Source organism: Anomaloglossus baeobatrachus, chromosome 1 (genome assembly GCF_048569485.1).
Source record: "Anomaloglossus baeobatrachus isolate aAnoBae1 chromosome 1, aAnoBae1.hap1, whole genome shotgun sequence".
NCBI classification, from domain to species: domain Eukaryota; kingdom Metazoa; phylum Chordata; class Amphibia; order Anura; family Aromobatidae; genus Anomaloglossus; species Anomaloglossus baeobatrachus.
The window spans coordinates 711,587,651-711,601,126 of NC_134353.1; the positions used below are offsets into that span (position 1 = coordinate 711,587,651).

A 13,476-nucleotide genomic window follows, 5' to 3' on the forward strand; every position below is an offset into this window, starting at 1 on the left:
CGCTGAGGACGGCGAAGGTGCCGGAAGGTGAGTATATGACAGGTGTCGGGGGACTTAGATTTAAAGGACCGCTCCAGCGATGCAATAAAAAGAAACTTTGAGTGGTGCTTTAAAGTTAATGTAGGAAACTGGAAATCTAGGGATGGGCTTGTTCGGAAACATTTGATATAATTTTACCTACACCTCATGTTCTTGTTCAAAGCAGTGTCAGGTTTTGACTTTGCTGTAGATCAGATCAGTGGAGATAAGAACAAGAAAGGAGTGAAAAGGAAGAAAATCACCGAGGATGCAGGGGAGACTGCCAAAAGACGTTCTGCCCGCGTGCGCAACACTAAATGCAAGAAGGAAGAAAGGATTGATTTTCAAGAACTACTAATAAAGTTCTTACCATCGAGGTAACAAAAAAAAACAAAAAACTTTTATATGGTAAATACCTGGTGTTTGGGAAGAGGGCATTGTTGAGAGAGTAATTTTGCACAAATAGTAATACACTTATATTTGTTCCCATATTGGAGCTCCCATTGTTTTTTACTTTACCTCTATATTTTTAGCCAGCTGATAAGTAGGTATATATTACAATAAATCTACAGCTATTGATAATTTCCCTTTGGATCCAATGAAACGCCAAGGACAGCAATGTCTGGATAACTTTACAGTCCCAATACCCTGATAGTTTGTCTATCAGGCAGAAATCGTTAAAGGGGTTTTCCCATCACCTAACATTTATGGCACATCCACTGTATAGTAGAGACGAATCCAACAAATTGGACCTGCCTATATTGTAAGAACGAGGCTCTGGCTCGCACGTCTGTCAGTGGAGAGGTGGTCAGAATTCCCATTCATTGGTATAGGACATCTGACAGCAATGCATGGCAGCGCTCCATTCTTGAGATAGGTGCAGGTCCCATTGATGGAACCTGCATCTACTATTCATTTGTGGCTTATTCTGGGAATATGCCATATATACTGTAGGTGGTGAAGTATCTCTCTTGAAAATCTTCACATAAATCGGTAACAGATATTTTTATATCTATTGACATCTTAGATGATTTCATGGTTTGATATTATCCTTACTGCACAACAAATGCTCATGTTCGATTACAATATTGTGTCTAGTAATACGGTCAGTAGTGATGGCCCTAACCTTTATTAGTTGTTGAAGAATGATGGAGACTTTGTCTCTTGTTTAATCAGGTGCCCTCTCCACGTGTGAGTTAAAGGAAACCTGTCAGGTGTAATATGCAATCAGCACCACGAGCAGTTCTGGGTACATATTGCTAATCCCTGCCTAACCGTCCCTGTATACACTAGCATAGATAAAGAGATCTTTAGAAAAAGTATTTCTTTTTCGCTCCTAATTGGGAGACCCAGACAATTGGGGTGTATAGCTACTGCCTCCGGAGGCCGCACAAAGTACTACACTTAAAAGTGTAAGGCCCCTCCCCTTCTGGCTATACACCCCCCCGTGGGAGCACGGGTCCTTCAGTTTTTTGCTTTGTGCGAAGGAGGTCAGACACGCACGCATAGCTCCACTGTTTAGTCAGCAGCAGCTGCTGACTATGTCGGATGGAAGAAAAGAGGACCCATACAAGGGTCCCCAGCATGCTCCCTTCTCACCCCACTTTTTGTCGGTGGTGCTTGTTAAGGTTGAGGTACCCATTGCGGGTACGGAGGCTGGAGCCCACATGCTGATTCCTTCCCCATCCCCATTAGGGCTCTGGGCGAAGTGGGATTTTACCGGTCTCCAGGCACAGAGACCGTGCTCCATCCGCAGCCCCTGGAGAAGCCGCTGGATATGGAGCTGAGTATCGTCAGGGACATGGCCCTGCTCCGTCAAGGTACTCTGTGTCCCCGTGCATACGCGCGCACACCGCAGCATTGCTGGGTGTGTTAGTGCGCCGGGGACAACAGCGCTGCTGCGCTTGTGCCATTTCCTCACTTCAGCTTAGCTGAGTGGGTAGACTCAGGGAGAACGGTCGCGCCGGCCGCTGGGACTGCGACGCGGCTGGGACTTGTGGTGCGCCGGGGACTTCCGCGCTGGCCGTGCATATATCACGGCCGCGCTTATTACTACAGTCCCCGGCTTTTGCGGCCTAGTTCGTTCGTTCCCGCCTCCGCACCTGCCAGTCAGGAGGAGGGCGGGACTCTGTACAGAGCATCAGCGCTGAGGGCTGGAGTCGTTTTTACATACTCCAGCCCTCACACCAGGCACAGTAGGACGCAGTTTCCCGCTCTTTGTTTGTGGCACGCCCACGGTCCGCCCCTCTTCACAGAACGCCGGCAGCCATTCGTGCCTGCACGCTGAGCTGCAGAGGGGAGACGGGGAGACCCAGACACGGGATTCTACGGCCTCATACCCGCTGTTCAGCGGGCGGTAAGCAGCCCTCAAGGGCTCACCCCCACTTGTGCCGTTTGTATACTGAGTATTTTGTGTTGCAAATACTTTGTACTGTACGGTCGCTGGTGATTCTCGGCTATATACCCTCCTAGATTACAAGGAGGCAACAGCATGTCGTCCGCAAAACGCAAGGGTGCCAAGGCACAGACATTATATGCTGACTGTACCGCATGTGGGGCTGCTCTACCGGCAGGTTCCACTGAACCCCATTGTGTGCAGTGCTCGGCCCCTGTGCAACTTGCACAGCCGGGGCCTCTGCTGGACGTGACCCAGGGTGTACCACCTGTGAATGCTGTCCAGGTGACAGGAACGGAGTTTGCAGCTTTTGCTGACAGATTGTCTATGACCATGTCAAGGATTCTTGAAACATTGCAGTCTAGACCAGTAACTCAGACCATGGACACTGTGGCATCATTGCTCCCTGGTCCCCCTCAGCTGGAACACTTCCAAGCTCCGGGGGTGTCACATGCACCCCAGGGTGACGATTCTGACTCGGACGACAGTCCCAGACAACCTAAGCGGGCTCGTTATGAGGGGCCCTCAACTTCGTCTCACTGGTCAGGGTCCCAGCGGGACGGATCTATGGGTGATGAGGCGGATGTAACTGATCAAGATTCTGATCCTGGGTCCGCCCTCAATCTGGATACACCGGATGGTGACACCATAGTGAATGATCTTATAGCGTCCATCAATAGGATGTTAGATATTTCTCCGCCAGCTCCTACTCAGGAGGAGGCAGCTTCACAGCAGGAGAAATTCCATTTCAGATATCCCAAGCGTAAATTAAGCACTTTTCTGGACCACGCTGACTTTAGAGATGCAATCCAGAAACACCACGCTTATCCTGAGAAGCGGTTTTCTAAACGGCTTAAAGATACACGCTATCCTTTCTTCGGCGCTCCATTGGGAGACCCAGACGATTGGGTGTATAGTACTGCCTCCGGAGGCCACACAAAGCATTACACTAAAAAGTGTAAGGCCCCTCCCCTTCTGGCTATACACCCCCAGTGGGATCACTGGCTCACCAGTTTTTCTGCTTTGTGCGAAGGAGGTCAGACATCCACGCATAGCTCCACTGTTTTTAGTCAGCAGTAGCTGCTGACTATGTCGGATGGAAGAAAAGAGGGCCCATACTAGGGCCCCCAGCATGCTCCCTTCTCACCCCACTTTTGTCGGGTGTTTGTTAAGGTTGAGGTACCCATTGCGGGTACGGAGGCTGGAGCCCACATGCTGTTTTCCTTCCCCATCCCCCCTCAGGGCTCTGGGCGAAGTGGGATCTTACAGGTCTCCAGGCACTGAGACCGGGCTCCATCCACAGACCCAGAGAACCTGCTGGATATGGAGCTGAGTATCGTCAGGGACAGGCCCTGCTACATTAAGGTACTCTGTGTCCCCGGGCAAGCGCGCACACACACACCAGCATTGCTGGGAGTGTTAGTGCGCCGGGGGCAACAGCGCGGAGCGCTCGTGCTATTATTCACTACAGCGTTGCTGAGTGACTTTATGTATTGGGAACTGCCGCGCCGGCCGCTGCTGGGTGTTTTTTACATTGTGGCGCGGCTGGGACTTGTGGTGCGCCGGGGACTTCCGCGCTGGCCGTGCACATGGACGGCCGCGCTTATTACTCAAGTCCCCGGCTTTGCGGCCTAGTTTTCGTTTCGTTCCCGCCTCCAGCCCTGCCAGTCAGGGGAGAGGCGGGACGCTGTACAGACAGTCAGCGCCGAGGGCTGGAGTCTGCTTTGCATTCTCCAGCCCCCTTCACTGGACACAGTGGGACGCCAGTTTCCCGCTCTTGTCTGGGGCACGCCCACGGCCTGCCCCTCGTCACACGAGCTGGAGAAGGACGCCGGCAGCCATTCCTGCACGCAGTCCGAGCTGGGGAACGCAGACATGCTCTGGGCAACCACTCACAGGGCTCTGGCGACCACACACCCGCGTTATAGGCAGGCGGTAAGCAGCACCTGAAGTGCTGACCCCAACTAAATACCGAAGTGTCCATTTGTATTTTATGCTTGTATGCTTATACACTGCACTGTACAGTCGCTATCTTTGGCTATATGCCCTCCTAGATGGCGAGATAACAGCAGCAAAAAAGCAAGGGTGCTAAGGCACAGTTTTTCTAGGCTGCTTGTATTGCATGTGCTGAACTGTTCATTTGTACTTAGGCTGGTATGCTATACATTGCACTGTACGGTCGCTACTCTTGGCTATATTCTCCTAGAGGGCTGGACAGCAGCAGCAAAAAAGCATGGGTGCCAAGGCACAGGCTTTATAGGCTGCTTGTATTGCATGTGCTGAAGTGTTCATTTGTACTTATGCTTGTATGCTATACATTGCACTGTACGGTCGCTACTTTTGGCTATATTCTCCTAGATGGCCGGACAACAGCAGCAAGAAAGCAAGGGTGCCAAGGCACAGGCTTTCTATGCTGCTTGTATTGCATGTGCTGAAGTGTTTATGCTTGTATGCTATACATTGCATAGATGGCTAGAATACAGCAGCAAAAAAGCAACACAGGCTTTCTATGCTGCTTTTCCTGCATGTGATACTGTTCCACTGACCCCCATTGTGTGCAATGCTCCCCTGTAGCACTTGGTCAGCCGGGGTCTCTACTAGAGGTGGCCAAAGGAACCACCTGTGAACCCTGTCCAGGGACAGGGACGGAGTTGCAGTTTCGGCTGATAGACTTTGCAGTCCAGACAGGCCATGGGCAATCTTGATTAATGCTCCCTGGCCACCCTCATTTGGAACACGGCAGGACTCTCTGTATGATGAGGCAGACGTAGCTGATCAGGGCTTTGGTCCTGACACCGCTCTCAATCCGGATACACCGGATGGTGACGCCATAGTGAATGATCTTATAGCGTCCATCAATGGAATGTTGGATATTTCTCCCTCAGCTCCCCCAGTGGAGGAGTCAGCTTCACAGCAGGAGAAATCCTTTTTCAGTATCTCATGCGTATATTGAGTACTTTTCTGGCCACGCTGACTTCAGAGAAGCAGTTCAGAAACACCACGCTTACCAGATAAGCGTTTTCTCCTAACGTATTAAGGATACACGTTATCCCTTCCCCCTGACGTGGTAAAGCGCTGGACCCAGGGTCCAAAGGTGGATCCCCCAATCTCCAGGCTTGCGGCTAGATCCATAGTTGCAGTGGAGATGGGACTTCCCTTAAAGATGCCATTGACAGACAGATGGACCTCTGGTTGAAATCTGTCTGTGAAGCTATCGGCGTGTCGGTTGCTCCGGCATTCGCAGCCGTATGGGCACTCTAAGCTATTTCAGCTGGTCTTGCGCAGCTGGTCTTGAGCACATGTACATCTGTGCCGCAGGTGGTGTCCTTAACCTCGCAATGTCTGCATTGCGACTTACCCTAGTAATGCTGTCCTGGGGGGACAGTCGAGGTTTCGGTCCTTCCCAGGCTCGGGCAGGTCCCAATTGTCCTCGTCCAAAAGGGCTCAAAAGGCTCAGAGGGGCTCAAATTCCGGCCGGGCTCAATCACGCCCAAAGGAAGGCTGCAGGAGGAACCGCTACCAAGGCGGTCTCCTCATGACTTCAGCTCTCTCTCTCTCTCCGCATCCGCGGTTGGTGGCAGACTCTCCCGCTTGGCGACATTTAGCTGCCGCAGGTCACAGACCGGTGGGTGAGAGACATTGTGTCTCACGTGTACAGGATAGAGCTCTGTTCTCGTCCTCCGGCTCGATTCTTCAGAACTCCCCCCCCCCCCCCCCCCACCGAGCCGATGCTCTTCTGCAGGCAGAAGGAGTGGTAATCCCTGTTCCTCTTCAGGAACAAGACACGGTTTTTTCCTCCAATCTGATTGGGGTGCCAAAAAAGGGTGGCTCTTTCCGTTCCCTTCTGGACCTAAAACTGCTCACCAAGCACGTGAAGGCCAGGCGGTTCCGGATGTAACCCTCCGCTCCGTCATTGCCTCAATGTCTCAAGGAGATTTCCTTGCATCAATAGACATCAAAGATGCTTATCTCCACGTGCCAATTGCTACAGAGCACCAACGTTTTCTACGTTTCGTGATAGGAGACGACCATCTCCAGTTCGTAGCTCTGCCATTTGGTCTGGCGACAGCCCCACGGGTTTTTACCTAGGTCATGGCGGCAGTGGTAGCAGTCTTGCATTCTCAGGGACATTCGGTGATCCCTTATTTAGACGATCTACTTGTCAAAGCACCCTCTCAAGAGGCATGCCAACACAGCCTGAATGTTGCGCTGGAGACTCTCCAGACTTTCGGGTGGATCATCAACTTTTCAAAGTCAAACCTGGCACCGACTCAATCACTAACGTATCTTGGCATGGAGTTTCATACTCTCTCAGTGATAGTGAAGCTTCCGCTGGACAAGCAGCGGTCACTACAGACAGGGGTGCAGTCTCTCCTTCAGGGTCAGTCGCACCCCTTAAGGCGCCTCATGCACTTCCTAGGGAAGATGGTGGCAGCAATGGAGGCAGTCCCGTTCGCGCAGTTTCATCTGCGCCTACTTCAATGGGACATTCTCCGCCAATGGGACGGGAAGACAACTTCCCTAGACAGGAAAGTCTCCCTTTCTCAGACGGCCAAGGACTCTCTGCAATGGTGGCTTCTTCCCACCTCATTATCACAGGGAAGATCATTCCTGCCCCCATCCTGGGCAGTGGTCACGACAGACGCGAGTCTGTCAGGGTGGGGAGCAGTTTTTTCTCCACCACAGAGCTCAAGGGACGTGGACTCAGCAGGAGTCCACCCTTCAGATCAATGTTCTGGAAATCAGGGCAGTGTATCTTGCCCTATTAGCCTTCCAGCAGTGGCTGGAAGGAAAGCAGATCCGAATTCAGTCGGACAACTCCACAGCGGTGGCATACATCAACCACCAAGGAGGGACACGCAGTCGGCAAGCCTTCCAGGAAGTCAGGCGGATTCTGATGTGGGTGGAGGAAAGAGCATCCACCTTATCAGCAGTTCACATCTCGGGCGTAGAAAACTGGGAAGCAGACTTCCTCAGTCGCCAGGGCATGGACACAGGGGAATGGTCCCTTCACCCAGACGTGTTTCAGGAAATCTGCCGCCGCTGGGGGGTGCAGGAAGTCGACCTAATGGCGTCTCGGCACAACAACAAGGTCCCGACCTTCATAGCGCGGTCTCGCGATCAAAGAGCTCTGGCGGCAGACGCCTTAGTGCAAGATTGGTCGCAGTTCCGGCTCCCGTATGTGTTTCCACCTCTGGCACTCTTGCCCAGAGTGTTACGCAAGATCAGATCCGATTGCGGCCGCGTCATACTCGTCGCCCCAGACTGGCCGAGGAGGTCGTGGTACCCGGATCTGTGGCATCTCACGGTCGGCCAACCGTGGGCACTACCAGACCGTCCAGACTTACTGTCCCAAGGGCCGTTTTTCCATCGGAATTCTGCGGCCCTGAACCTGACTGTGTGGCCATTGAGTCCTGGATCCTAGCGTCTTCAGGATTACCCCAAGGGGTCGTGGCCACCATGAGACAGGCTAGGAAGTCCACTTCTGCTAAGATCTACCACAGAACGTGGAAGATTTTCTTATCCTGGTGCTCTGCACAAGGAGTATCCCCCTGGCCATTCGCGTTACCTGTCGTTCTTTCCTTCCTGCAATCTGGGTTGGAGAAGGGCTTGTCGCTCGGCTCCCTTAAAGGGCAAGTCTCGGCACTATCCGTGTTTTTTTCAGAAGCGTCTAGCACGACTTTTTCAGGTGCGCACGTTCCTGCAGGGGGTTTGTCATATCGTACCTCCGTACAGGCGGCCGTTAGATCCGTGGGATCTAAACAAGGTCCTTGTTGCTCTCCAGAAGCCGCCCTTCGAGTCTCTGAGGGATGTGTCACTTTCTCGACTCTCACAGAAAGTGGCCTTTCAGGTAGCGGTCACGTCTCTTCGGAGAGTGTCTGAACTAGCAGCGCTGTCATCCAAAGCTCCTTTCCTGGTGTTCCACCAGGACAAGGTAGTGCTGCGCCCCATTCAGGAGTTTCTCCCTAAGGTGGTATCCTCTTTTCATCTTAATCAGGATATCTCCTTGCCTTCCTTTTATCCGCATGCAGTTCATCGGTATGAAAAGGATTTACATTTGTTGGATCTGGTGAGAGCACTCAGAATCTACATTTCCCGCACGGCGCCCCTGCGCCGCTCGGATGCACTCTTTGTCCTTGTCGCTGGTAAGCGCAAAGGGTCGCAGGCTTCCAAAGCCACCCTGGCTCGATGGATCAAAGAACCAATTCTTGAAGCCTACCGTTCTGCTGGGCTTCCGGTTCCATCAGGGCTGAAGGCCCATTCTACCAGAGCCGTGGGTGCGTCCTGGGCTTACGACACCAGGCTACGGCTCAACAGGTGTGCCAGGCAGCTACCTGGTCGAGTCTGCACACTTTCACCAAACATTATCAGGTGCATACCTATGCTTCGGCGGACGCCAGCCTAGGTAGAAGAGTCCTGCAGGCGGCAGTTGCCTCCCCGTAGGGGAGGGCTGTCTTTGCAGCTCTAACATGAGGTATTTCTTTACCCACCCAGGGACAGCTTTTGGACGTCCCAATCGTCTGGGTCTCCCAATGGAGCGCCGAAGAAGAAGGGAATTTTGTTACTTACCGTAAATTCCTTTTCTTCTAGCTCCTATTGGGAGACCCAGCACCCGCCCTGTTGTCCTTCGGGATTTTTGGTTGTTTTTCGGGTACACATGTTGTTCATGTTGAATGGTTTTCAGTTCTCCGATGTTACTTCGGAGTGAATTTGTTTAAACCAGTTATTGGCTTTCCTCCTTCTTGCTTTTGCACTAAAACTGGTGAGCCAGTGATCCCACTGGGGGTGTATAGCCAGAAGGGGAGGGGCCTTACACTTTTTAGTGTAATGCTTTGTGTGGCCTCCGGAGGCAGTACTATACACCCAATCGTCTGGGTCTCCCAATAGGAGCTAGAAGAAAAGGAATTTACGGTAAGTAACAAAATTCCCTTCTTTTCCCCTGACGTGGTCAAGGGTTGGACCCAGTGTCCCAAGGTGGACCCCCCAATCTCGAGGCTTGCAGCTAGATCCTTAGTTGCAGTAAAAGATGGAGCGGCACTTAAAGATGCCACTGACAGGCAGATGGAGCTCTGGCTGAAATCCATCTATGAAGCTATTGGAGCGTCGTTGGCGCCAGCTTTCGCAGCCGTATGGGCACTCCAAGCTATTTCAGCTGGGCTTATACAGGTCGACTCGGTCACACGTACATCTGCCCCGCAGGTGGCACCATTGACCTCTCAAATGTCTGCATTCGCGTCTTACGCGATTAATGCTGTCCTGGACTCTACGAGCCGTACGGCGGTGGCGTCAGCCAACTCCGTGGTTTTGCGCAGAGCCCTGTGGTTGAGAGAATGGAAAGCAGATTCTGCTTCCAAGAAGTGCTTAACCAGTTTGCCCTTTTCTCGTGACCGATTGTTTGGGGAGCGTTTGGATGAAATCATTAAACACTCCAAGGGTAAGGACTCATCCTTACCTCAACACAGACAAAACAAGCCCCAACAAAGGAGGGGTCAGTCTGGTTTTCGGTCCTTTCGAGGCTCAGGCAGGTCCCAATTCTCCTCGTCCAAGAGGACTCAAAAGGATCAGAGAGGCTCAGATTCTTGGCGGACGCAGTCACGCCCAAAAAAGACAGCAGGAAGAACCGTTACCAAGACGGCTTCCTCATGACTTTCAGCCTCCTCCGCATCCTCGGTCGGTGGCAGGCTCTCCCGCTTTGGCGGCATTTGGCTGTCACAGGTCAAAGACCGTTGGGTGAGGGACATTCTGTCTCACGGGTACAGGATAGAATTCATCTCTCGTCCTCCAACTCGTTTCTTCAGAACTTCCCCACCGCCCGACCGAGCCGATGCTCTGCTGCAGGCGGTGACCGCTCTAAAGGCGGAAGGAATGGTGACTTCCGTTCCTCTTCAGGAACAAGGTCACGGTTTTTACTCCAATCTGTTTGTGGTGCCAAAGAAGGACGGGTCCTTTCGGCCCGTCCTGGATCTAAAGTTGCTCAACAAACATGTAAAAACCAGGAGGTTCCGGATGGAATCTCTCCGCTCCGTCATAGCCTCAATGTCTCAAGGAGATTTCTTAGCATCAATAGACATCAAGGATGCTTATCTTCACGTGCCGATTGCGCCAGAGCATCAGCGTTTTCTACGCTTCGTTATAGAAAGCGAACACCTGCAGTTCGTAGCGTTACCTTTCGGGCTGGCAACAGCCCCTCGGGTCTTCACCAAGGTCATGGCAGCAGTAGTAGCTGTCCTGCACTCGCAGGGTCACTCCGTGATCCCGTATTTGGACGATCTACTTATAAAGGCACCCTCTCAAGAGGCATGCCAACACAGCCTGAACGTGGCACTGAAGACTCTCCAGAGTTTCGGGTGGATTATCAACTTTTCAAAGTCAAATCTAACCCCGACCCAATCACTAACATATCTTGGCATGGAGTTTCATACTCTCTCAGCGATAGTGAAGCTTCCACTGGACAAGCAGTGCTCTCTGCAGACAGGGGTGCAATCTCTCCTGCAGAACCAGTCCCACTCCTTGAGGCGCCTCATGCATTTCCTAGGGAAGATGGTGGCAGCAATGGAAGCAGTCCCTTTCGCGCAGTTTCATCTGCGCCCTCTACAATGGGACATTCTCCGCCAATGGGACGGGAAGTCGACGTCCCTCGACAGGGATGTCTACCTCTCTCAGGCAACCAAGGACTCTCTCCGTTGGTGGCTTCTTCCCACCTCATTGTCAAAAGGAAAGTCGTTCCTACCCCCATCCTGGGCGGTGGTCACGACAGATGCGAGCCTATCAGGGTGGGGAGCAGTGTTTCTTCACCACAGGGCTCAGGGTACGTGGACTCAGAGAGAGTCCACCCTTCAGATCAATGTTCTGGAAATCAGAGCAGTCTATCTTGCTCTGCGAGCCTTCCAACAGTGGCTGGAGGGCAAGCTAATCCGGATTCAGTCGGACAATTCCACAGCGGTGGCGTACATCAACCACCAAGGGGGAACACGCAGTCGACAAGCCTTTCAAGAAGTCCGGCGGATTCTGACGTGGGTGGAACTTGTAGAGCTGTAGGGGGAAAAAGCGCAATAGGGTCTTACCCGGTATGAGGGTAGAGAGACAGAAAGAGGTACACTCACCTGGTAGGGTTGTGCAAGTCACAACTCCTTATGATCGCATGTGAGTGCCTTTTTGTGGTTTAGCAGCGGCCCCGGAATGCAGTATATAAAATATAGGTCAGGTAAAGAGAAAACCGGTTTAAATGCCGCGCTAAAAACCACTGATGTTGTAGATGAAAAAGATTTCCTTTATTTCATAATTCTACGCGTTTCAGAGACATCTCCGTCTCCTTCCTCAGGAAAATAAATCATATTACAAAAAAGGGGCAACAGAGCCTATATAAAGGAAGACCAGTAGCCACATATGCATTTGAAAAGTGAACAGCCCATATGACTCAGAGCCGATGACTCAGCGCCGCATGGAGAAGAGAGAAAAAAAAAAAAAAAAGGGGAAAGCACACATTAAATCAGCACAAATGAACCGAAGGAATTACCGTGAAATAACATGAACATCTCAAGGAGAAAATTAGTGGATCAGTGAAGGATCAATAAAAAACATAAAAATAATAATTATTGCGTGTTATTTAATAAAAGAGTATAAAAAGAAAAAAGTGGGGACGAGGGTAAAAGAAAAGCAGATGGTGTGCGAACCCAGAAAGTGTAGGTGATAGCACGGAGGCCAAACCTCTACACTAAACAGGAATATGGTTACTGTGGATTTGTACTTGGGGAAAGTGAACATAAATAATATGTGGAACAGGCACAAGGTGGTGGAATTAAAATACATAGAAAGTGCATATTTGCTAAAATAAATCTCTCTTATGTGTCTTTTGAATATATAAAAACGGCATATTTACATGTGAGAGGGACAGGAAGAGAAAAAAAAACAAAAACAAAAACTTTTTTATTATTAAACTTGAGTTGCAAGAAAAATAATAATAATAAAAAAGTTTTTGTTTTTTTTTTTTCTCTTCCTGTCCCTCTCACATGTAAATATGCCGTTTTTATATATTCAAAAGACACATAAGAGAGATTTATTTTAGCAAATATGCACTTTCTATGTATTTTAATTCCACCACCTTGTGCCTGTTCCACATATTATTTATGTTCACTTTCCCCAAGTACAAATCCACAGTAACCATATTCCTGTTTAGTGTAGAGGTTTGGCCTCCGTGCTATCACCTACACTTTCTGGGTTCGCACACCATCTGCTTTTCTTTTACCCTCGTCCCCACTTTTTTCTTTTTATACTCTTTTATTAAATAACACGCAATAATTATTATTTTTATGTTTTTTATTGATCCTTCACTGATCCACTAATTTTCTCCTTGAGATGTTAATGTTATTTCACGGTAATTCCTTCGGTTCATTTGTGCTGATTTAATGTGTGCTTTCCCCTTTTTTTTTTTTTTTTTTTCTCTCTTCTCCATGCGGCGCTGAGTCATCGGCTCTGAGTCATATGGGCTGTTCACTTTTCAAATGCATATGTGGCTACTGGTCTTCCTTTATATAGGCTCTGTTGCCCCTTTTTTGTAATATGATTTATTTTCCTGAGGAAGGAGACGGAGATGTCTCTGAAACGCGTAGAATTATGAAATAAAGGAAATCTTTTTCATCTACAACATCAGTGGTTTTTAGCGCGGCATTTAAACCGGTTTTCTCTTTACCTGACGTGGGTGGAAAACACAGCATCCACCATATCCGCAGTTCACATCCCAGGCGTGGAAAACTGGGAAGCAGACTTTCTCAGTCGCCAGGGCATGGACGCAGGGGAATGGTCCCTTCACCCAGACGTGTTTCAGGAGATCTGTCGCCGCTGGGGGATGCCGGACGTCGACCTGATGGCGTCACGGCACAACAACAAGGTCCCGGTTTTCATGGCACGGTCTCACGATCACCGAGCTCTGGCGGCAGACGCCTTAGTTCAGGATTGGTCGCAGTTCCGACTACCTTATGTGTTCCCACCTCTGGCATTGTTGCCCAGAGTGCTCCGCAAAATCAGGTCCGACTGCCGTTGCGCCATTCTCGTCGCTCCAGACT

The 13,476-nt window shown here is 50.6% G+C and overlaps 1 protein-coding gene across 9 annotated transcripts in view; it reads left to right on the plus strand.

Moving 5' to 3' along the window:
• The window catches only part of CABIN1 (calcineurin binding protein 1), a 356,172-nt gene that overhangs the window by 65,823 nt on the left and 276,873 nt on the right, over window positions 1-13,476 (plus strand). For 5 of the 9 annotated variants that reach the window (XM_075321598.1, XM_075321591.1, XM_075321647.1 and 2 more), the window contains exon 10: window positions 203-395. In XM_075321598.1, the coding sequence (XP_075177713.1) occupies window positions 203-395 (193 nt within the window). The remainder of the gene's footprint in view (window positions 1-202; window positions 396-13,476) is intronic. The other 4 variants (XM_075321631.1, XM_075321639.1, XM_075321657.1 and 1 more) reach the window with 2 other exon arrangements.